The sequence below is a fragment of the Magnolia sinica genome, chromosome 19 (genome assembly GCF_029962835.1).
Source record: "Magnolia sinica isolate HGM2019 chromosome 19, MsV1, whole genome shotgun sequence".
Classification (NCBI taxonomy): domain Eukaryota; kingdom Viridiplantae; phylum Streptophyta; class Magnoliopsida; order Magnoliales; family Magnoliaceae; genus Magnolia; species Magnolia sinica.
In genome coordinates, this window is record NC_080591.1 from 4,986,771 (window position 1) to 5,013,114 (window position 26,344).

The window sequence follows — 26,344 nt, forward strand, 5'->3', positions numbered from 1 at the left end:
GCTTTTTGGCGGCACCATCCAAACGTTCTCTCTCTCCCTCTCCCTCTCCCTCTCTCTCGCGACACTTCAAATACTTCCCAAAACCCCTTTACAGATCGAGAGAGAAAGATAAAGAGAGAGAGAGAGATGGGAGCCTTCTACAACGAAGAGTTCTCGCTCTTGCAGCAGCGCGTCAATTTCCACCCTCTTCAAGATCGACGGTCCTCGAAGCAAATCCACGACAACGTCCATGGAAACATCTATCTCGACCAGGTTCAGGAACTCCCCCTCCATTTTCAATTTCTTTATCTCTCTCTCTCTGATTTTACGGATTTATTGTGTTATTTCTGGTTTTCTTTCTGTTTCGTCTCTGATTCGATGAGGAAAGGTTGAGGGTTTTGGTGCCGCTGGTTTGGAAGTTTTGGAGTGTATTGATCGTTTTTAGAGTGTCGTTTGGAAGGATTCTTTTTCATTCTGTAGGTTTTAGTTCAATCAAGATGTGATTCCAAGGATGAGTTGAGAACTGAATAGTGAACGAGGGAAATGCGACTCATCCGAGTTGACTCGGACTCGGTCAAATCTGATCCGACACACGAGTCAGCAATGCCCTGAATTCTCCTGACTTGGACGAGTCATCCCCTGATTCAGGCGAGTCGTGACTTGACTCAGCACTGAAGATATTGGTCTGAGTCACCAGCAAAAAAAAGAAGATCTATTCATGCATAGAGAAATGCTCGCATGATGCACATTTCAATAAATTCGATGAGGTGGCAATGGTGTTCCAAAACGGTAACGGAGGCCGTAACGGCCACCACCGTTACTGTTATGATACGGGCCGTAACGGCCGTTACAGCCCTGTATCGGTCGTTACGGCCGTTTTTATTTTTTATTTTTTGAAAATTGTTGTTACTGGACTGTTACGGGGCTGTTACGGCCCATTTTTCTGTAAAGGCCATTACGGCCGTTTCGACCCCGTAACGCGTAACGGTTATGACCGTTACCATTACGTAACCGATTTTGAATACCACTGGCATCCTCAACGTACACAAACATGTTGAGTGATCTAGTTGTTGATTTGGTGGGGCACCATGTGAATTAGTGATATACAAACAGGGGACAATTGTGTTTGCAAGTTAGGTATGATGATACTCACCAATTAGTCCCTTCAATCTTCTACTTTAGATGCCGTGGGTTGCAATTAAACCCTAATAGTGAACCGTTGAGTTGAGTTGTGGCAGTTTTCTAGTTCTTATATTTAGAAAAGTCTCCAATCAGGAAGGAAAGAGGTTTTCAATGAGTTGCAACAACCTTCTAATTGAAGAATCCACTAGAACAAGAGAACCACTTTTTCTATGTCATCATAAAAACGGATTCTTCTTCAATCAAAAGATAATGGCAAGGTCATCTCCTCCAATACAACTCAAAGAATCTTCTAGAATAAATCCCATCCTTTGATCTTATTGCTCCACACATGTTTTTTCTTTTTTGAAAGATAACAAAATTTTATTTAGAAAAGATAAAAAAACGGACACAACGGGGGGACGCTGAGAAAGCATCCCCACCCTATCCAAGAAAACTAAGATTACAATCCTTTAGAGAGGAGACACAAGAATCCCATTCAATAACCAACCCTCTAACCCTTTGGAATATGCAATCCATAGGATTACAAACATTGTTAAAGCATCTCACATTTCTTTCTTCCCAAACAGCCCACCAAAAGGCTATAAGCCCCATTCTCCATGGTGTCATTTTGTCTTTTTCTAAGCCTACTCTGTTCCAAGAGGATAGGAGACTACCCACCGAACCCGGGGCAACCCGTTTCAGTTGAAAACGACCCAACAAATCGGGGTAATGAAAGAGCAATGGGCAAATAGATGATCCACAGTTTCCTCATATTGCATACATAGAATACATATGTTTGGAAGTATCATAGATCTCTTTCAAAGGTAATTGATGGTTAGAACTTTCTTCCTTCCCAACAGGCACCAACCAACTGAAACCCACTATCTTAGGGGGGACACTATAATGCCAAAAGAACTTTGTGCTTACCGATTCCCTGTGGCGCCACTTCCCCTCACAAGGGAGTAATAAGATTTAACCAAAAAGGAACCCTATTTCTCTACGTTCTACACCATTTTATCTGGCTTAAATGAGATCGAAGTGAAGAGGTGAATGCACTTAAGGAGAGAGGCATATTCATCCACTTTCTCGTCTCGCAAGAAGCGCCTGCAAGGGGGCTCTCAAACTACTGCCCTTCTAATATGGGAGAAGTAATCTGCCACCATGATATCGAGATTTGGGGCCAACCGGAAGATGCTAGGTAAATCATGTTTAAGAGGGGATGATCCTGCCCAAACGTCTTCCTAGTGTTTTAAATATTGACGATATCGGCCGATGTCTTATTATACTCATTGGTTAAAATGTGTTTCTTTATGTTTCACATGTTTAATTGTTCAGATTTGGGGATTACTTTGGTAACTTCGCATACGATTCTTTACTTTGATCTACTTACAGAATATGTTTGCTTGATGGACCCAACAAAAATGATTACACACACACACACACACACTATGTTGATGATGAGTTGAATTCATTTAAATAAAATGAAAATGAAAATGCTTTTACTACCTGATATTTTGGCATGCACTTAGATTGCCATCTATGTATCAACACCACCATCATCCTATCCCAGTCCAAGACATTTGGAATTGGATAGATTAACCATATATATGTGTTTTTGTCAATATATATAGTACTTGCAAAGAGTCAAATAATTGAATTTAATTATTGTTTCCTGGATGGTTGCAGCTCTGTCTAAAGTTTGTAGACACTGAACAATTTCAGAGGTAAGCAACTAAAGGTTCCCTGGAAATGGAGGTTCTCTTTTCGTTTGTGTCTCAGCTTCTCTGGTTAGTGCAATTCTAACAAGTTCTCTAAGAAACATTTTATTCTGCAATGCAGGCTTCGTGATCTAAAGCAACTGGGTAAGCATCATTACCTTTTATGGGATCCATTGCTAGGAAATGTTGATTTTGTTCATTCAAAAAGGAGGAAATTCAAGGCATTTGAATAGTTTAGGATATGCGAAAACAGTTGAGAAATGAGCGAATTGATGGCAAAAGAAGAATAACCTCAAGTTTAAAAGATAAGAAGAAACAAGTACCTCCATAATCAGGTACACAAGATAATAAGACAACTCATGGATAAGTTAATACCTAAACCTCCCACAGAAGCTGGAAAATGTATATCGATCATCCCGGCTTGCTAATTATATTTGTAATCATAATAATTGATAGGGACATCACGCTTACACGCACGCAAGGAGGAGAAGGACCCCACTGTCGATCTGGATCGATGACAACGTCCAGGGAGGGCCTTCTAGTTAGAAGATTACGTTTTGGTTCGTTGGAGTGGGCCCAATAGCCATGTAAAGCTCACCATGGGTTCTCATGATCATGGCTCACTAGTCTAATTAGTCTCATATTTTAAGTTTTGCTTATTATTGTTATTTAGAATATCATGAACGATTTAAATTACTTTGATTAGTTGTTATTTTTTATTACTTCATCGCCAAGTAATAGGTTGTGCATATGACGCGAGTTTTGAGGTATAGGGTTTTCTTATAAATAGGCACCCCATGTAGGTTATTTTTTTTTTCAATGAAGATTAATAAAATTGCTTCGTTTTTTCTGCTCCTCTAAATTTCTGAGTTGTGGAGATTCAATTGGATGCGAAACCCTCCCTTTCTCGAAGGGCTGACTACCGTGGCGCGAAGCCACACCTATCTCGATTCGCCCCCACATTCTTCCATCCATATTTCTCTTCTCCTACAAGCATTCCATTTGCAAATCCATCAATATTTGCAGGCGTTTCTCCATCTAAAGCAGATTTTCAGAATCTGGCCCTACAGGAGGGCTGGAACTTCGGCAGAGCACTACGCACAAACCGTACATCGGATCGAGTTGAGATTTGGGGGTTTTGGAGTCCATCCCTAACAGACTAAGGCCAAGGTGACCTTTTTTTGAATAGTGGGCCCCACACACGTGCGGCCGTGATCACACATACGTGCATCTGGGCCATTGTTGCTGTCCACACGTGCGGTACCTCTCTGGTTTGTCTCTCTCCTATCTTTCACTTCGCTTTCACCCCAAATCCCTAACCCTAACCCTAAATTACTCAAATCCCCAATTTTATGCCCTTTTTTCAACCTTAGGTTTCCCCGAATTGAAATTTCTGAATCCCTTGGATTGGGAGAATTATTTTTGTTCATGTGTGGATGAATATACTTCTCTTTGAGTATTGTTTGGTCCATAATTTTTAGTGATCCAGCCCTAACATATGTAGGCCTGGACCCGCATAGATTCCCCTTGCTTGAATGTTTGAACTTTTGTGTGGGACGTGGAATTTTTATGTGATTGTTTTTAAATTAGTATGATCTAAAGCCTGAGATCTTGCATATCATAGTTAATTTTCATGTCCTGCATCAATAATACAAGATGTACTTCTACCAAGGACTTTGGTCCACATATTTGTAACCTGATCTTTGCTCCTTACAAAAGGTCTTTGGGTGTTAGGGATGGTATCACTTGCTAGCCGGCAAAGTGACGGTCTAACTCATTATGCTTAGCAGCGTTATTGAAATTCAAACTATAAGCATTAGCATGACACGTTGAGTCTTTGATTGTCATAAAACATGGGCTGGTTCGTAACCTGCATAAGTACAGTGGTAGGAACCGTGGATATTCAAACTCGGCCCTGGATTTTGCAATGATGTCTTATTTTTTCTTCCACTACATATTCTCTTGCCATTCATGCACTTTTTGACCAATATACTAATTTGTGCTCAAGTCTCCATACAAAAGAATGCCTTTTCTGTGGATGGAGAGCCAACCGAATCAAGAGATTCCCTGAGCATTTCTCCAGCTGATGAAGATCCTCAAGGATCCACACAAAAACAAATGAAAAAAAAAAAAGAAAAAGAAAGAAAGAAAAGAAAAAAGAACAAAGAACAATGAAAAGAAAAAGAAAAAAGAATAGAAAAGAAGAAGCCAAATTAGTAGTACTGAGGTGCTAGTGAAAAGAATTGAGAGATGATAGAGGTTCATTGGTAGGAGCAATGGCTTTCTACTCAATGTTTATCTTGGAGTTTGCAATGGTGTCTTATCTTTTCTTCTACTGCACCATATTCTTTGCCATGTATTTGACCAATAGACATCAGTCCAGTCAACACTAGTTAGTGCACAAATATCCATACAAAGAATGCCATTTTTCATGGATGGAGAGCCAATTGAATCAAGAGATTCCCTGGGCATTTCTTCAGCAGCTGGACATCCTCGAGGCTCTACGAAAGGCAAAACAAAAGCCAAAAGCATAGTTCTGAGGTACTAGTGAAAAGAGCTGAGGGATGATAGAATACGAAGAGTTGAGCCAATTGAATCAAGAGATTTCCTGAGCATTTCTTTAGCAGCTGGAGATTGTCAAGGCTCTATGAGAGGCAAAACAAACAGCAAATGTAGTTCTGAGGTACCACTGAAAAGAGTTGAGAGATGATAGAATATTAAGGGCTCATTCATTGTCAGACCCTGGAAGGCCTCATGCACTAGAAAGAAAAGGGTACAAAATAGAGACATGCCCTTGGACAAACAAATGAATGCCCTCACGTATGCGGTTATTTTGTAAGACCGGCAATCATGCATTTCTCACTTTAACAGGAGCTCCAAAAAGGAAAACACCAAAATACTATGTTACTTGGGCATACTGCTTCTGTAATCTGTATTATTTGTCTTTTACGCTTTTAATAGCAGTGTTGGACTGACGGAGTCTGACACCAAGCCCAGTTATAATACTGTTCACATGAGATCCCATAAGATCATTATTATTACAATCAACTGCATCTACAAAGGATTGGCTGTGTCAAGTTGGCAGCTGGTGTGAATCTTTTGCCACAAAATTTATCATGAATCACGAAGATGACATGTCAAACCATGAGTGGAATCGCAGAACAGAATTCGTGCAGCTGACCCCAAATCCCAATTAGTTGGGATACGGCTTTGATGATGATGATGATTTGTTTCTGCAAAGTATTGAAGGCCCTTCACCTTATTATTTGCTTTTGGAAATTCAGCTAACCATGGTTGTGGGCTGCAGCTGTCCCATTATAAGGCCCATGCATAATGCATTAGAATCTTTTGGTTTACATATTGTTCATCAATATCTAAGTTCTCTTTACCGAAATTGCATAATAACGGGCTTAAACAGAACATAGGCAAAACCTGCCACAGGTGTGATGTTTTCAGTATATAACTGCTATTGAACTTATCTTTCAAAAAAAAAACTGCTATTGAACTTTCAACATATACATCTTGCTTTCTTGATGCTGTTTGATGGGCCTTAATATTGCTAAGCAGACATTTTAAACATCTTTCAGGTTTTGCGCATTTGGTTTATCCAGGAGCTGTACATTCTCGGTTCGAACATTCCCTAGGGGTGTATTGGCTTGCTGGTGATGCTGTTCACAAACTTCAGATGTACCAAGTTAGAAACGGTTTCCTTTGCTTTCTCATTTCCATTTCACCATACACTGATAGGACCTGAAAGTTCGCGAGATTATATTTTTGATACATATCTCATGTTTGCAGGGTTCTGAGCTCAATATTGATGGTTTTGATGCACAAACGGTGAAACTTGCAGGTAGTTAACAATACTCACCTTGATATGAGGTCATATTGAGTGACCTAATTCTTTTAGTTTGTTTTTGATGGATTTTCTAGGACTATTACATGATGTAGGCCATGGGCCTTTCAGCCACCTCTTTGAACGCGAGTTTCTTCCGCAGGTTTTTACGGGATCCAAATGGTGATTCTCATCTTCTTCAGTGTAGTATATGGTTTTTTTTTTTTTTTTTCACCACAGATTTGATTAATGCAAGGGACAGTTTTGGTGTCTTTGAGGGCCCCCTAAAAGCTAGCTTCGCTTGACCTAAAATTGGCATGCTTCTTAATGGGAAAAAGTTTTATGTTCAATTCACTTTTAGAGGATGTTCATTTCAACAAAACTTCATGAACTTAACATAAATTTTGAGTTTTTCTTTTTCTTTGTTTGAAAAGACAGCTATTTTGTACTTTTCCTATTTGGCTTTCTGTGCTTATGGAGGGATCTTCAGGTCTCATGAGCAAATGTCAGTGAAGATGGTCGACTACATTGTTGATGAGCACTGTATTGACGTCGATTCCGACAAACTTAAAAGAGTGAAAGTAAGCTGATATTTTAAGCACTCAATCTATGTTTACCAGTCACCATTTGTTGTATGAATATGATTTTGATAAGAATTTTAATTTTAATTTTAATTATAGGAGCTACGATTTTCATTGCCTTTTAACTTCTTTCTAATGCCTGCCAATATGGGAACCTGAACCATTTATTTTGGAAAGTTACCAAAGTTAACACCTCCATGAAAAGTTCAAACACACGTGTGCCAACCTGGCTCATGTATATGATTCATATATTTCTAGCAATGACTATAGATCACGGTATGTTTTGTTTTTCTTTAGAGTATCATTGTGGAAGTGTGTGAGGGTATATGTATGTATGATCTTTCCTCCCAATAGTTAAATCCACATTTTATTGCCATTCAAAAAAAAAAAAAACTCATTTTATAGCTATTCATTGACTTGTACTGAACAATTGATGTGCACAAACTTGGATTCCTGGCATGTTATTTCAACTGGATGGCAAGTGCATTGTGAATTGTGCACCATCCATCACTGGTAGATTGGATTATCGTGAACACTTTGATTTTTGGGTTTATCCTTGATGGTTATCTTTAAAAGTTCTACAAACACGGTGAGAGTCGGTGAGAGTGCCTAGCATCTTTTCTGTATCAGCAATTCAGCATACATTTTGAGAGTTTTGTGTGTTAAGGTGGGGTACATCTGTTGTTTCTACCTGAGCTGCTGTAGTCCATGGACCTTGTGGAAGTCGATGCCCCAGTTACCACTGCTCTGATCACATGAGAGGTACAATATCAATAATGAAGGAAACTTGAATTGATAAGTTTTACTAGCCTTTTGGAATACGTCAAGAGTTATAATGATGTAACCAAGCGTGCTACACGTAAGAGATCGAGGTTGGGCCCCACTTTATCACATGTTGGGTCCCACAAGGATCACACATGTGTTCTCTTTCATATTTCAGTCTCTAGTTGTTTAGTTATTTTTTTCCTTTGAGCAGTGGAATGACCAAAATAGCTTCACTTGAAGTTGTGGCAATTCAAGCAAGGGGGGTATTTTGGTCTTTTTTCCATTATTAGGCTTCTCTCTTTGCTTAAAGCCTATCTAAAGCTCTGCTTTGGATTTGTGAAGGCACTTTTTCCTTAAAAACAAAGAGGTTGTGTGATCTCTAGTCAAGACTAACCATTGTGTGCTCTTCCCACAACCACTGCTACTGTTCTTCTATCCCCTTGTTATCCCCTCAGGTTGCATTATTTAAAATATCAGTTCACTAACTAATACGTCTGTTGGGTGTGTAAAAAGTTCTCTAATTTAACTGAAACAACACAGTAAAATACATAAGTTTTTTTTTTTTTTTTTAATTATTATAAGGATAATGCACCGATTTTAGCAACAGCTTGTTCCTGGTTGTTCAACTTGAATGTTAGAAGCTAGTCTTAGATGAGGAGAGGTGTAGTTGCTTCTTAGTCATTTTGGATAATATAACTTGAACATATCACAATCAGAAAAGACTTGGAAATGATTGTGTAAACCATTGATTGAAAACTAATAAGCACGCAACTAATTTTGTACAAAACTGAGCCACTCATCCCAATCAATTTGGTTCAGTTTTGGATGAATCAAGTCAATTATGCCTGAGCTTGTTTTAGTTAGTTGCAACTAGTGCTCGGTGTATCGTTGTCATTACATGTATTGATGACTGGGGATATGGGAACATGTATAGATGTCGCCAATAGCCTGAAAAATTTCACTGAGGGAAACATGGAGAAAAAGGTGGGATTTTTCAGCGAAACTTTAGGAGATGCTAAAAGACACATGTTTACATATTTAGGAATTATAATATTGCAAAAAAAAGAAAAAAAAGAAAAAAAGGAACCATACATAATAAGCTTCCATTTAATAGGGGCCTAAGCCATGCGTTGCTGTAAAAAGCCAGTGCAATTGTAATCAAATAAGTTTATACCATACAAATGCATGTAATTAAAAAAAATAAGTAAGACATCCAAAAACTAAGGGGGAAAAAAAAAAAAACCTGACTGGCTATCCCTCAAACCCACATTATGAGGCGGCCTGAAGTTATCATTTCTGTTCTAGCTCGGTTGGCCATAGTATTGCTGCTCCACATGTTGACAATACTGTGCCTTGGTCATAGACTGGTTGTACCAATGGAGGTACTCTCTCAGGTATCTTCGGTACTCATCCTCCCTGAATTGGATAAGTATGCCCAGACGTGGGTACTGCATATTCGGTAACTGACTATGGATGAGTAGGGTCTACAGGAAATGGACTGACTCCAATTTTAGCTTTTGGATAGAACTGCCTCTAATCATAGGATTACTCGAATATCCCCTTGCATACCTATAACCGTAAGTGCTCTCCTGTGGTTGTCTATACCCATAGCTGGACAATTGAGTGTTGTACTCGTAGCCATATCCGTAGTACTAGTACCTTGTATGTTCATAAGGTGGCACCATGCAAGAGACTCCTCCTGCCCGAGTGTGACCTTCTTCTTCTCACCCTTGTGACACTCGAAATACTGGATTGCCGACTTTTGACCCATTTTAAAGCCTCATCACTGCTGCCTATAACCGTGATGCTTCCACCTACACCTCACCACTGTTGGCACCACTCATGTTGGACTAGCCTCCAACCGTTCCATCACCCTTGTTATCGTTGTGACCACCTTCATCACCTCTGCCGCTACTGCCAGATGGGATAAAGTCTCATCATCATCATTATTGCTTAATATGACCTGACGTTGTGGAGTATGCTGTGAAGATACCTCATGACCCTTATCAGGACGTACCGGGCTCCTCATCAATGCGTTGAAAGGGTTGGCCTGAGTTCTCTACTCCTCAATGACCTAGTTGATGGCAATACCTAGAGAGGGTGCTCATTGACATACTGCTGGAGCAAGGCCTCCCTCAGCATCATCTAAGTCAACTCTCTTCATCCACTCATAAAGTGGATCCTCAACATCATTACCAAGATGTGCCTTTGCACCTATCGACATCAAATCCAATGGGTCATGATCTGTAGACTACCCACACTCTGCCCATAGCCTTTTCTTTGTCAACCTATTGCAGTGACAATATTCGAACTTCTTCATCTTCTCACAACGTAGTTTGTTTCTCTTGTTAGTGTGGATAAGTGACCACGTGATTCAATTTCTCTCGCATGGCGAAGAGGGGGCAACCTAGGCATCACGGATTGCCAATAACTGCAGCGTCGGAACGTCAACACCATATCTTGACCACCACTCTCTTGTCAATTCATCGGAAGCATATTTTAGTTCAAATGTTAAAATGCTACTCCATCACAAGGCATATTTTTTGAACACTTCAACTAATTTATATACTCACATGGCACATTGTATTCTTTGATGCTCTTGCAGTTGTGGTTGAGAACATACCTTTAGCATCTTGAAAGTGCAGTAGCTGTTAGGCACAATTCACAGTTATTAATCACCCATCTAAGAGCAGACTATAAGAAACTAGAAAACTTAGTTTTTCATTACCTCATTCCCAAAATTTGCTTTTCTTCTTTTAAACTAGGTGGACAATTGCCTTCATATCATATTATCCTCCTAGAGTTGACATTTATAGTGGAACTTTGAGTTGAGGAAATATGCTGAAGCCCAAATAATATTTAACAACAATATTAACATATAAATAAATGCAACACTTAACAACCTGGAAATAAATGGTGTTAAATGTAAGAAATTTACTGGTTTGGTGAAGTGGATGCTCAAGGGTCCTGTACCATCTATCATCTATAATCTCGAGCGTCCATCTATGTGAAGTAGGAGATGCAACTCTTATCATTTCTCTCATCAATTGCATGAACTCGTACATGGGCCCCATCGATGGCCACATTTCATTGTCTACTATCTTGAGGATCTTGTAAATTGGATGCAAGATGACAATCACATCACAAACTCTATCCTAGAATCCTTCGCTCAGTACTGTCATTGCAACCCTCTACGTTCTCTTTGATTCCACTCCATGTACTTCTCAGGTCTGAAGAGATTTCCCAGTCCCACCCTGTACGATATAAGCTATTTAATGCGATAAAGTTTATGGCGAACCGTGTTGTCCCTAGTCGAATAATATCCCTCTAACACTCCTTGCGCATCGCGGCTAATGACTGGGAGTGACCATATATGAAGTTGGTTGTTCTCCTTGTTGCCTCAATGGTGGACCTGATTGAGTCTCTGCCATATCAACTCAAGCATGAGGTTTATGCAGTATCTGCGCACAAGGTCTAGAAGAACTTGTGCTTCTTCATCAACTTCTTTCCTGTCTTGACAAATGCATTGCCATCATTCGTCAAAACATGCACAACATTCTTCAGGTCTACCACTCTAATCACTCTCTCAAGAGTGTCATATATATAGAGTGATCCTTTATGTGATTGGAAGCATCAATAGACCTGAGAAATACCAGTTGCTTGTTATAGTAAACCATAAAGTTGATAATCGGCAATTTCGTGGGCCTTGTCCACCTATCACATGCCATTGTAATCCCGTAGGTCTCCTAGTTCGGCTTTAGCTCTTCTACCCAAGCTTGCATATCCTTGCACTCTCGGTCAAGGTAGAGTCCCAAAATCTCCTCTAGTGTTGGAGGCTTCACACTTTGGTCAACACTTATGTTATGGAATGTGTGCTGACTGTTGTATGTGATGGTATATGGCTCAAAATAAATCACCCAATGATAGCACTCCCCATAGTCTCCCTAAATTCACCTTTGCTTCATAAGTCCTTCAACTTCGTTTGCTTGCCGCCTGTAATGGGTGCATCTGGAACATGAGCTCTTTGGGTGCACTGTATGTCAGGCCTACCCGAATTATAACCACCACCACCTCTACTGCTTCCCTTACCTCCTTACTACTCCCTCCAACCTCACACCTAGTTTTCTCAAGTAATCGCCTCTGATTCCTATCCCAATCTGTAGTCAACGACTCGTGTATGGCATGTTTGTACTCCGTTCTCTCCTGTTTATTAACACAATATTTGGGATATGCCAAGTCCATGTCATCATCATTATCATCATCTTGCACCTCCTCAACAATCCCATGCTTACCCTCAGTCAATACCTTCCTCATCTTCATTCTCACCTCTTTTGGAACACTTGCGTAATCCTTCACATTATTGTATCTCCTTGCCAAGTGTTCTTTCAACCTTTATTCTCCCCCTTGCGTAATCCTTCAAACAAAACCCACACACACACAGAGTTCTCAAGGTATGCCCATAGTAGGTGTAAATTGTTTCATATATGTTCTCCTCAGTTTTCGTTCATGTCTCCACCTTATATCCCTTGCTCCCCACACACTTCTCGAGGTATGCCCCACAGTTGCTATAAATCATTTTATATCTACTCTCCATTTGTCATTCATGCCTCCACCTGACGTCCCTTGTTCGTGTTGCAAACATTTTAATTTATGCTATTGGTATAGAAATACAAGTTTGGAACATCACTTAAAGGTGTTTCTAAAACAAACATCCATCCATACATCAATCTATGCATGCATACACACACATACATACATCCATACATGTCTATCCATGCATGCATACGTCCATACATCTCTATCCATGCGTGTGTACATCCATACATGTCATGCATGCATGTCCATCCATGCATACATCCATTCATGTCCATCCATGCATGTGTACATCCATAGATGTTTATCCATGCATGTATACATCCATATATGCGTGAGCATGCATGCTTGCATACATCCATACATGTCTACCCATCCATCCATTTATACATACATACATACATATTTTAATACATCCATCCATACATGCATACAAACATCCATCCATCCATGCATACATACATGCATGATCCATCCATTCATCCATGCACACATACCTACATGATCCGTCCATGCATGCATGCATGCATACATTGATACATACATAATACATGCATGCATACATCATTACCTGTCTATCCATCGATCCATGCATCCATCTATACATATATTTATACACACACACATTCCTACATCCATCTATTCATCCATGCATACATGATACACTAATACATCCATACATCCATGCATATAAACATCCATCTAACCATGTATACATACATCCTTGCATCCATACATCATGCATGATCTTCCATCCATCCATGCATACATGTATACATACAATGCATGATCCATCCATAAAAAAATATGAAATGAAAAAGTATTAAACAATTTTTTTAATTTCTCATAAATTTTAAATATTTGAAAAGTAATATTTTTCTAGAAAAATGGAACTTCATTCATCAACATCCATCCATAAATAAAACAGATTTTTTAATGATGAAACAACAAATTTCCAAATAAATTAGATTTTTAATTAATTTTTGTAATTATATATATATATATATATATTCAAAAAATAGAAAAGTTTACTTGAATCGATAGATCGGCCAACTCTTATCTTTGGGTATGAAAATAAAAAATACATACTCTTATCTTTGGGTATGAAAATTTTTAATTAATTTTTTTTCCAAGTAATTTGGCATGTCTTCTAGAACCTCTCCCTGTGTCGGCGATAATATTGACTGTATTTCTGACACAAGGGATAAATAAACTAGTGATATGGACGATACCGATATATTGGCGATATGCTCGATAATATCGCTGATACATGGGAAAAATGTTTTTTTCTGGCAGTTTTGATATCGTCACCCCGGTGATACTGATAATATTGAATAATATCACCAATATTTTGATCAATAGTTGCAACCTGATTTGGGCTTTGACTTGTTTGAGATGGACCAAAACTTAGTTGACTGAACCAAGTTGAGTGAAGTTTGCTTAGGAACGAGTTGCAAATTGAAACAGAGATTTGAAAGCTTGCTGAAATCTGTGATATACTAGCACTTCTTGCAGGGATATTGAGTGGAATGCAACTTCTGTTGATGAAGAAGAATATTATGTAAATAGTATTGGATTCTAGTGTCATAGTCGATTTTCTTCTCATCTTTGCCATCCTTTTGTATCCACATGTATGGACTATTGAGTTGCTTCTTGTGTGCCCTTTGAAATGATTAAGCAAGAATCTGCATTATGTTTGTTGCCATAACATATTACGGCACTAGTTGTTTCTTTGTTGCCATAACATATTATGTACTTTCGAACAGGAAATGATACTTGCCAGCCATGATATCTCAGTGGGCAATGTAAGTCATTTGACCTCTTCTCATGATTTTGTGTAATATTTCTTTTTTCCTTTATGTTTTGATTTGTAATTTCTTTTAGCATCTTATTCTCTTCTTTTAGCACCTTATTATCTGTACTTTCAAGTTTATTACCAAATTTTATCAAACACTTGAGCCTCATTGGCATTCTTTTTTTGTTCATCAATTGAAATGAAGGCCACAAAAGAGAAGCATTTCTTGTATGATATTGTTGCAAATGGTCGAACTGGAATAGATGTTGACAAGTAAGGTGTATTTCACTGTCAGATTTTGTTTCGTGCCATATTTCTTTTTATAATTGGTTCCTTGTCGTTTTGATTCAAGACACTCATGTCATAAGGAAATCATTAATTTACAGGTTTGACTATATTGAACGAGATTGCAGAGCTTGTGGCCTTGGTTGCAATTTTGAATTTCAGAGGCATGTCTTGAGAACTTTCAAATTTCAGATTACCCCTTTGTTTCTATGGATTGGTTATGCAAAATGTATGTCCATTATAATTTTCAATTCCATTTTGTTGCTTGCAGGTTAATGGAATGCATGCGGGTGATGGATGATGAAATATGCTATCGTGCCAAGGAGTGTTAGTATTTTATTGATATGTTAAGTATTGCATGGTTACTTCTTATTTGTGGTTTTTCTTCTGCTTATGTTTGAATAAATTGCCCAGATCTTACTATCTACAAACTGTTTACCACCCGTGCTGATCTCTATCGAACAGTATATACGCATGCAAAAGTAAAGGTATATAGAATTCCCACCTTATTGTTCCCACAGTATTTATTTTCTAATTGAAAATATTCAGATTAGTACAACTTTGTCAAACTGTGCTGCTGTAATCTGTTGCTGAATATATTTAAAGTTTTAAACCTACCAACTGATGGTATTCATCTTCAGGCAATGGAGCTCATGTTTGTAGATGCACTTCTAAAAGCAAACAGTTTTCTGGAAATTTCCTCTCACATTCACGATCCAGCTGAATACTGGAAGGTTCTGTTAGAACTGTATATCAATTTTTATGCTTGTTGTTGAGAATTCCCAAATAGCTGATGCCTTTTCATCTTTTTATTGGCTGCAGTTAGATGATACGATATTAAAAACTATTGAAACAGCTCCTAATGAAGAGTTAAGGGAATCCAGGGATTTAATCTTACGTATTCGCCGGAGGGATTTGTACCAGGTACTTTCATATCCTCGAACTCTCTACTTTCCATTACATGCTAGTTTTATATTTCTGTGAACTTGCATATTTCAGTGAGCAAGGTCTACAAGCCATCATATCATCTCCATTGACTTGGGTAACCTTACTTATAGTTTTTATCGTAAATAGGAGATCTGGCATTAGGGGGCTTGTCTCTGGGAAAAGCAAATAGTAGCCTATATCATGATCAAGTATTGATGTTGTTCAACTTGGATAAAGTCTCTATTAAGTGAAATTTTAGCATAATGATGGGTCCACAAAATACTTGGTGACAAAACAAGTGCCAATCACATTTCTGCAACTCTGTTTTCACGAGTTACGGAGCCTATAGACGCATATCGTTACTTTTTGAGAAATAAGGAATCAATCCATGGGTAAAGTTGTCGTTCCTAATCTCCAACACAAAGATCACATCAAGGCACCTGAAATAATTGGATTTGAATATTCTATTTACAAGCTGGAGATTGATCGACATTCATTCTTTTACTTGAGGAGTTCAGTTGGATGTTCCTCACATGTTTCACTTTTGTGGTAGCTTATGACTATGTACCATCTTTATGTTAAGTATGTATCGTCCAAATGCTATCCTTGATTTTGTTGTAGAGGATATGAGAGTACATGGAGGGTGCGGCTTTGGGAGAAGAAATGAGTAAGGGAAAACTATCCTTGATTTTGCTATGGCATACAATCTAGCTCTAGCAAACACATACTTTTAAAAATGATAAACATTTAATAACTTCCAAAAGTAGATCATATACAAGCTAAATAGATTTCTTGTACTTAGGAGGACAAAACAATCAATAGTAAGGACTACAAGGTGATACTTGGAGAGAGTTTGACTGCCCAACACAGGATAATGGTTATGGATGTTTAGATTAAGAGGGGAGAAATGGAATGAGATTAATAGGTGTTTAAAAACTAACTGGTGGAATTCGAAAGGAGAAAAAACAATGTTATGTATAAATAAATTGATGAACGAAGGTAAATGGAATGTTGATAAAGAAGAAAACATTATGTGTAATGAGATGGCTAAGTGCATTAGGAAAGTGGCAAAAGATGTTTTAGGGGTATCTAGAGGGAAAAGCCAATCATATAAGGAAACTTGGTGGTGTAATGATAATGTACAAAAAGCTATTAACGAGAAACGTTCATGTTTCAAAGCCTAGCAAGGGACTAGAAACTACAAAAATCTTGAACAATGTGGAAATGTCAAAAAGATTGCTAAGAAAGTAGAGGCTAAACTTATAAGGTTTATGTTGATCTTTACAATCGATTGGGGATGAGAAAGTGAGAAAGGTATTTTCAAAGTTGAAAACATGAGAGATAGAGGAAGAGTAGTGACCTGTGACCTAAATCATGTAGATGCATGAAGAATGATGTTGAATGTAAGAGATTGAGAAAGAGGGTAGAGAAGATGAGAGAGAGAGAGAGAGAGAGAGAGAGAGAGAGAGAGAGAGTAGGTCTATCGACTAACACACATCAACTAAATATATTAACTAAAGAAAAGGAAAAGCATGGTTTGTAGGAGTTAAAAAAAAAAAGTGCAAATGCGCAAAAAGAATAACAAAGTTTTCTATTTCCTTCCTATACTCCCCCTCAAGTTGGAGCATAGATATTGATAATGCCTAACTTGTTCATAATATGATGAAGAGAATCGCGACCAAGTGATTTAGTAAGAACATTAGCGAAGGGGTCTCAATCTCCTCCTAGCAACTTTTTCCCGTCTAAAATGACAATTGATCTCAATGTGTTTGGTACGCCCATAAAACACAAGATTGCTAGCAACGTGAATCACAACTTGATGACCATGCCGTTGAAAAAGTAAACCTCTTCTAGGAGCTGATTTCAGATAATGTAGAAAATTATGTACGACTATAAGGTGAGTTGTACGAGGAGCATGCATCAATTGACTCTTAACACCCACAACATATGAAAGATTGGGTCCAGTAATAGCCAAGTATATGAGATGGTCAACCAATCGACAATACATACTGGGATTAGAAATGAACTCTCCATCATCAAGGCCAATTTTCTGAGTGACATCCATTAGGGTAGAAATTGGCTTACACCCAAGCATCCTTGTCTCTGATGAAAGATCAAGAGAATATTTCCTTCGAGATAAAATAACTTAGATTGGGCCACCTTGATTCCCAAAAAATAATGAAGAGTCCCAAGGTTTTTTATTTGACATTTGGTCTTGAGGAAGGATTTTTTTATTTTTATTTTGAAAGATAACGCACTTCAATTAAGACAAAAGAAAAGAACAAAAGAGAGGGAGCAAAACAAGCCTGCCGAGATAGCAGATAGCAAGAAAGAAACGAAAAGCAGAAAACAGTCTCTGAGCTTGTCATCAATGGAGGCCCACTCACAATCTCTGTCTTGAGGAAGGATTTAAGAGCAATAATACCCTTAATATCATTTCCAAATAACACAATATCATCCACATAAATAATAAGCACCACAACTTCAGTGCTCTGACGACAAATAAACATAAAATTATTAACTTGGCTTTGAACAAATCCAAAGTCCAAGAAAGCATGACTAAATTTATTAAACCAAGCCCAACGAGACTACTTGAGACCATAAATAGACTTTTCAGATGACACAAGATGTGAGTTATTTGATTGAGAAAACCTTCATGGTTGGTCTATATAGGCCTCTTCTGCAAGATCGCCATGTAAAAAGGTCTTCTTCACATCTAATTGAAATAAAGGCCAAGACAAATTTACCGCCAAAGAAATAACCACATGACTAGAGTTAAGCTTGGCCCTAGAGAGAATGTCTCAAAATAATCCACCCCATATGTCTGTGTGTAACCTTGGCGACCAACCGAGCCTTATATCTGTCAATGGAGCCATCGAAAAGATATTTGATGGAATAAATCCATCGGTATCCAACTGTTTGCTTATCTTCAAGTGAAGGAACCGGCTTATGTGTTTTTTCCCCCCCTTAAGGGCCTGCATTTCTTCCAATATAGTACGTTTCCAGTTGGGATTGCTCACGACTTTAGATTTTGAGGAATGATAAAGGAGGATAAGGAAGCTGCAAAAGATTTGGGAGGAGGTGAAAGATGCTGGAAGGAAATGAAATTACTGATAGGATGTTTAGTGCATGAACGGGAAGGTTTACCCATGGTAATAGGGAGATAAACATGAGATGGAGAGATAGTACCTAATCCACTAGTGGAAGCAGATGGAGCGGAGGGCTGATTAGTGGAGGATTTCTTTCGGCACTGATACACAAGTGGAGGCTTAGATGATTCAAAGGAAGTGGAACATCGTTGAGACGAGGGACTGAAAGGGGCATATAGTTATCTAGCAAGTTGATGGGGACATCACGCGCATGCGCACCGCCCCTACGCACGTACGCATAAAGAAGGAGGGCCCCACTGTCGATTTGGATCGATGACGACGTCCAGAGAGGGCCCCCTAGCTAGAAGACGGAGTTTTGGTTCCTTGGAGTGGGCCTGATAATCAATTAAAGCCCATCATGGGATCTTATGATCGGGGCCCCCTAGTCGGATTGATTTCATATTTTAGGTTTTGCTTATTGTTATTATTTAGAACATCATGAACGCTTTAGATTTCTTTTTTTGATTTTTATTTTAGTTTACTTCATCGCCAAGTAATAGGTTGTGCACATGGCGAGATTTTTGGGGTATAGGATTTTCTTATAAATAGGCACCCATTGTAGTTCTTTTAATTCGATTGAAGATTAATAAAAATTCTGCGTTTTCCTACTCTCTGAGTTGTGAAGCCTAATTGGGTGCGAAGCCCACCATTCATCGAAGGGTTAACTACCGTGGTGCGAAGCCATATCTATCCCGATTCGCCCCATCCATCGCCATCTCTACTACCCATCTTCTACCATCCATTCTTCTCATCTCACTCCATCATCTACACTTCGAATCAATCATGTATTGTAGCAATTCTCCTCCCCACAGCAGAATTTCAGAATCTGACCCTACAGGAGGGCTGAAACTTCGGCGGAGTACCACGCACAAACCGTACATCGGATCGAGCTGAGATTTGGGGGTTTTGAAGTCCATCCCTGGCCAACCAGGGCCAAGGTGACCTTTTTTCTGAATAGTAGGCCCCACACACGAGTGGCCGGGATCACATGCACGTGCATCTGGGCTATTATTGTTGTCCACGCGTGCGGTACTTCTCTGGTTCGTCTCTCTCCTCTCTTTCACTCTGCTTTCACCTAAAATCCTTAAAGCTAACCCTAAATTACTAAAATCTCCAATTTTATGCCCCTTTTCTTACCCTAGGGTTCCCCAAATTGGAATTTCTGAATCCCTTGGATTATGGACTAATTACTATGCATGTGTGGATGATTATTTCTTATTTTTTAGTATCGTTTGGTTCATTATTTTTATTGATCCAGCCCTATCATATATAAGCCTGGACCCGCATAGATTCCCCTTAATTGAATGTTTGGACTTTCATGTGGGATATGAAATTTGTATAATTGTTTCTGAACTAACGTTATCTTAAGCCTGAAATCTCGCATATCATATTTAATTTCCATGTCCTGCATCACAAGTGTTCCCCTTGACTAGTAAAAGGGTTGTGTAGTAATTTTCTTTCATCATAGAAGGGATATTCTCGAAGAAGGTGACATCACTTGATGCATATCTCTTATAGGTCAATGGGTTGTAACATTTGAAATTGCATCGGTTGCCTAACATGACACCACGCTCCGCAGAAACTTATGGAGCTTAGAGTTATGGCTAAGTCCTAGAGGGGGAGGGGGGGAATAGGACCACTTAAAAATATATGCCAATTAAAAACAATTAACACTTAAAGCTTCCAAGTCAAGTGGGTCCAAGTATATAGACTACAATAGATACAACTAATTGAGCAACTGGTCTACGTGGGTGAGATGTAAAATATCGATTGTGTGTGCTACAAATTAAGTGCCTAGCATACAGTCTATTCATGCATCCGTAATGAACAATTCAATCATAAGCATAATAGAAATGCATCCACATAACAATCACAAACACAATGATGTATAATGGTTTTGTTAAATACCTACTTGACTCCTAACGGACGCATTCTCCTTGAGTATACCGGATTTCACTATTTCAGAGGTTTTCAATAGGTTCGCCTATAAACTTTATACACATACACTCCCGTCGGAGGCCTACACAAAGTCTTACACACGTACACTCTCATCGGAGGCCCTATAGAAGGACTTAAACACGTACACTCCCGTCAAAGGCCCTATGGAAGGACTTACACACGTACACTCCCGTCGAAGGCCCTATAGAAGGACTTACACACATACACTCCCGTCGAAGGCCCTATAGAAGGACTTACACACGTACACTCCCGTTGAAGGCCCTATAGAAGGACTTACACACATACACACCCGTGCTTGGTGGCGGTACGATCCTACATAAGGACCTACGTGAGTATGGGTCGCAAACTCTATATTCAATCCTACACATGGAAAGAACTTCTTCAATCTTGAACTAGCTTCTCAATTGCTCCCCCGATCTTCGAGGTCGATCTTTTTCCGCTTCCTTGAATCGCGTCTATCTTGCACTTGACTACCGCATGAAAAGAAGGTCCAAACAGATACCTCATATCTTCCCTAAATATTCCTCAAAATATATGTCAAATCTTCTAAAATCATACTCTATCAAACCATACTTTTCCCAATCAACTCAGTCTATACAAAGGGTGCATGTGCTGACATTAGCAAGATTCTGCACTAGACCTCAACACGATTGTGTATGCTTCGATACCAAGTTGAATGTAAGAGATTGAGAGAGGAAAGAATGGAAGAGAAGATGGAAGAGAAGATGAGGGGAGAGAGAGAGAGAGAGAGAGAGAGAGAGAGAAGGGTGTTGTGTTAGGTCCATCGACTAACACACCAACTAACTAATATAATGTAAGGAAAACATGGTCTGTAGGAGTACAGAAAAATGTGCACACGCATGAAAAGAATAACAATATTTCCTAGTTCCTCCCTATAGACCAGAGGGTACTACTCGAGGACAATGGGATCAATGAAAGGTGGAGAAGCTATTTTCAGAACTTGTTAAATAACAATCACTCTGAGAAAATAGGGATAAAAGGACATATAAACTCAAATGATGTCGGTATCCATAGATACTTTTGTAGGATTATCTCTGAAGTGAAAGAAGCTTTCAGAAAGTTGAAAACAGGAAAGGCCTTTTGAACAAATGGTATACGAATAGAGGCTTGGAAGTATATGGGAGATGCTGGGTTATTTTAGTTGACAAAGTTCAACAAAATTGTAAGATCAAAGAAAATGCCACATGAATGGAGGAAAAGTACTATGATACCTATTTATGAGAATAAATGAGACATATACATTTCAACTAATTATCGTGGGATTAAACTTATGAGCCATGATATTAACTTTAAGAAAGAGTGGTTGAGCAAACACTAAGGCATGAAAAGAATATATCAGAAAATAAGTTTGGTTTCATGCCAAGGAGGTCTAACCACTGAAGCTATTTTCCTACCTACACAATTGATGGAGAAATATAGGGAGAGGAGGAATGATCTCCAAATGGTCTTTATTGACTTAGATAAAGTTTAAGATAGGGTCCTGGAGAGTTAATCTGTTGGTGGTGGGTGTTGGGAAAGAAATGAGTTTCAAGAGGATATATTGACAGGATTAAGGATATGTATGTGGGAACAATAGCAAATGTAAGGAACACTAGTCGAGACAAGTGAGGTCCCAATTATTGTAGTCTTACACCAGGGGTCAGCGTTAAGCCTGTACCTTTTTGCATTGGTTATGGATGAGCTAACTAGGCATTTATAGGAAGAGATCCCATGGTATATGTTGTTTGTAGAAGACATGGTTTTGATTGGCAAGATGAGGGAGGGTGTAAACACAAAACTAGATCTATAGAGGGGTGCTTTAGAATCTAAAGGATTTATAATTAGTAGGACTAAAACAGAGTTTATGGAGTACAATTTTAGTAATAGTATGAGTGGGTACGAGGAGTTAGTTAAGATTGCCAACCAAGAAGTTTCCCAAAATGAGCACTTTCAATATCTTGGGTCGATAATCATGAGAGTGGAGAAATTTAGAAGGTTGTTGCCCATAGAATTCAAGCGAGGTGGAAGAAATGGAGATGTGCCTCTGGAGTTTGATGTGATCATCATGTACCACTCAGACATAAAGGGAAATTTTATAGGATAGTTACAAGACCAATGATGCTTTATGGGTCAAAATGTTGGGCAGTTAAGCAACAACATATTCATAGGATGTGTAGCTGAAATGAGGATGTTGAGATGGTTGAGTGGCAAGAGGATAGAACTAGAAATAAATACATTCAAGGGAATTTAGGAGCACCAATAGGCAATAAGGTAAGGGAAACAAACTTGGATGGTTTGGTCTTATGCAACGGAGACCAAGAACTCCACTAGTTAGGAGTGAGTTGGTACAAGTTGAACGCTCTGAAAGGGCAAGGGGAAGGCCCAAAAGGACAAGGTTGGAGGTAGTAAGAAAAGACTTGAGGAGCTATGGTCTAACTGAAGTTATGGCCCTTAATAGAGTGGAATAGTGGAAAAGGATTCATGTAGCCAACCACGATTAGTTGGGGAAAGGTTTAGATTATTATGATGATGATGCGATGTCCAAATACTAAATGGACATATTGGTGACTTATATAGATGTTGCTTTTGTGTTATTTCAAAGACTGAATAATGCTCAAGAAGAAATAAAGAATCGAAAAATTCATATATTGCTCTTTTTTGCTATATATGAATTTCCCGTCTTTGTCAACTTTGTAGCTTGGGATGCTCATTCCATAAGAATTTTGATATGTTAGTACTTCTGTGCCAGGAGCTTTGCTAAGCCCACATGCATGTGCAATAAAACTCATGTACATGGCAGACATGTGACCACATGGCCTGATAGGTCTGAGATCCAATCCATCCATCAGAACAGTACCACTATATTGATGCCCCATCCCAAGAATCAGGTTGATCCTCTGGTTCAGGTGGGCCACAGTTTGGAAAACAAGTGTATGGCTCTGAAAAACTTGGCTGAAGTTTTTTAACCCATCCGCATGTTCGTTCATGCTGATTGGACAGATTTTATTTTTGGGAAGACCTGTACAGGGTCAGACCAACCTGATGGATGTGTTCTCTCGCGTTTGTGCCATGCTGGCACATGCATGGCATGTAATTGCACACACGTATTCGCTTAGCAAACTCTGCAGTTCAATACCCAATGCATCTGAGTATGTGTAAGATTGTGTAATCCTTCTCATGTGGAGTAGGTTATATCTGTGAGACTCAAACTGGAAACATTTCTTAGCTAGTGTATCAAAGATGTCCTTCTTGGGCTATTTGAATCCTTGCACTGATGATTTATTTTTTGCGAGATGAATTTTTGCACTCAGACATGTTTACTGTGGCAGTTCTGTAACGAGTACACTGTTCCAAAGGATAAACTAGAGCACTTCAAAGACATCACGCCACAGGATATTGTTTGCTCCCAGGTCTTCATCCGATCATGTCTATATTAATGTGCTCTTTCTCCAAGTTTTGTGGACTTAAAAATCTCATTTTACTGGTACCAAACAATTCATTTAATCGAGTATTTGATATATACCTGTAGAAAACTACAGGATTCACACTAAAGGAAGAGGATGTAGCTGTGAGCAATGTCAAGATTGATTTGACCCGTGGAAAGGATAACCCGCTTGAGAGGTATTTAACAAATTCTAAGACGGTGTTTCTGGTGAAGTTATTATTCTCTCTTAATATTCTTGAAGGATTGTACCCTTCTAACATATCTAAGCATTAATGAGTTGCTTTTGTCTTTGTGCATGTTGGGCCTCCTCCAGCATCAAGTTCTTCGAGGTATTGTAATTTTGCTTCTTTGTGTGTGTCCTGACATTTTCTGATTTCTCATCCAAAAGGTCTTTGCACTTTCAGAACCATGCTATATAAACCTGTTTCATTCCAGTTGTTGCCATCTTGTGGGAAAGAAATAAATTATGTACTGTTGGCTGTAGCTTCCAATCTAGTGCGAAAGCGCGAAAGCCAAAGTATTGTGTTGTGGGAGTTTTCGAGCTCCACATGCACCTTTACAGATGGCACACATGCCAACAGCCAGGGCCCTGAGATGCCTGTGCATGAGGCGACCCACCTTGTGGATGTCCTGGAACAAAATCAGTATGATCCACTCATCGGTGAACCACCCTGCATTGGAACAATGGCGAGTTAAAGAAAATGCCAATGGGCTATGTTCAATGTACATGTATGGTCCGCATGAGTGGATTGGCCTGATTTCTCCACCAAAGTCTTCTCAATGGTGAGGCCCACATTCTTGTGTGTTTATTTTTTGAAAAAAATGAGATCAGTGTGAGTTGTATACCATCATACTATCTGTGCATTTACTCAGCACACAGGCCTTAACAGCCTTTACACCCAGATCCATAGCTCAACTGGCAGACTGAGTGGAGATACCTCGTTTCAACACTTTGGGTCTTGGTATCGATCCCTAGTGGGGGTGGCTAACAGTGGAGTGTGTGTACTGACAGGAGATACCTCGTTTCAACACTTGAGGTCTTGGTATCGATCCCTAGTGGGGGTGGCTAACAATGGAGTGTGTGTACTGACATGGGTGTATACTAACAAGCTAACACCCCACCCCCCCACAAAAAAAAAGAAAAAAGAATTAAAAAAAGGCCTTAACAGTCTTCACTTTATCAGGATTACGATAGTGCAGAGAAATTTAACATACAAGATGATCGCATCAGTCACTTGCTTCCTTCAAATTTTCAAGACCGAATCGTCAGGGTGTACTCCAAAAAGCCTGAATTGGTTAGTATATCATCATTTGAGGAATACGAATGTGACTTGTGTGAGATGGAAGGTAATCTTTGTCGCACATGACTCCGTGGTGGACACGTTCAAGGTCTTTGCAATTCATCTGGTGGATCCACTTTAACATTCCCTGACGCAATGATCAGGCTGCCCATTCATCATGTGGCCCACAGTTTTACAGTATAACATATTCAGTTCATTTTTTCTGGTGTCCATTTTCCTGACATGTGTGTGGCCCACCCAGTGAGTTGACTGGCCTGATTTTTGTGCCAGGGCATGTTCACAGATCAACGGACCTTATGAGTGGCTTGGATCTCACTTTGTGCCTAGTTGTCATGTGTGGTGAGGACCCCTCCTTCTTGTGCTCATGGTTAAAAGACTTCTCGGACCAACTCATCTGGTCTTGAGTCGAGTTGTGACTTGACTGAGTTGGGCGATTCGTAGTGTCCAACTGGATCAGGTATCATTGAGTCCTAATCAACTCGGATGTCTTAAAACCATGCTTGCACTTGAGTCCATTAACAGGCTGGCTTCCCATTGTCAGCTCTGATTTGTGAATTTCGTTGTGGGTAATATTACAGGTAGAAGCAGTTTCTGAAGCATTTGAAAACTTTCAGCTGAAAATGTATGGAATCAAAGCACAGGTACATGAAACGCCAGAGAAGAAGAAACATCGAAGGAAATAATTCTTCTGCTGCCCTTCCTTTGCCGCTATAATACCCTACGTCCTTTCTCATATACTATGGCTTTTTTATCGCAATATTCATATGTTCATATTGTTTAGCGATTACATACAAAAACAATTCGAACTTCACTTATGATAAAAATCAGGAGTATCAGAAATGTATCACAACAATCAGATCGCAATGAAAATGCAATTGATTCTTGTAAAGCAA

General features: G+C 39.1%; 1 protein-coding gene across 2 annotated transcripts; it reads left to right on the forward strand.

The window, feature by feature from the left end:
• Positions 1–26,344, forward strand: LOC131235689 (uncharacterized). Of its 2 annotated transcripts, XM_058232980.1 has the most exons (19): positions 5–252; positions 2,788–2,825; positions 2,941–2,963; positions 6,407–6,513; positions 6,618–6,669; positions 6,750–6,834; positions 7,142–7,232; positions 14,357–14,395; positions 14,591–14,658; positions 14,772–14,834; positions 14,942–14,997; positions 15,085–15,158; positions 15,312–15,404; positions 15,493–15,594; positions 24,035–24,115; positions 24,235–24,326; positions 24,464–24,479; positions 25,335–25,445; positions 26,030–26,344. In XM_058232980.1, the coding sequence occupies exons 1-19, from the start codon at positions 127–129 to the stop codon at positions 26,132–26,134; spliced, it is 1,422 nt and encodes a 473-aa protein (XP_058088963.1). In that variant the 5' UTR covers positions 5–126; the 3' UTR covers positions 26,135–26,344. The 2 variants fall into 2 exon arrangements, 1 of the variants encoding a protein (XP_058088963.1); XR_009166239.1 differs by lacking the exons at positions 24,464–24,479; positions 26,030–26,344 and adding an exon at positions 24,539–24,933 and having other exon boundaries at positions 1–252.

What these genes read in the sequence shown, in the direction of transcription:
- LOC131235689 (XM_058232980.1), top strand. Translation starts at nt 127, where the DNA reads ATGGGAGCCTTCTACAACGAAGAGTTCTCGCTCTTGCAGCAGCGCGTC. An exon ending in GACACTGAACAATTTCAGAG is followed by an intron (nt 2,826 to 2,940) that starts GTAAGCAACTAA and finishes TCTGCAATGCAG; the next exon opens with GCTTCGTGATCTAAAGCAAC. An exon ending in ATGCTATCGTGCCAAGGAGT is followed by an intron (nt 14,998 to 15,084) that starts GTTAGTATTTTA and finishes TAAATTGCCCAG; the next exon opens with ATCTTACTATCTACAAACTG.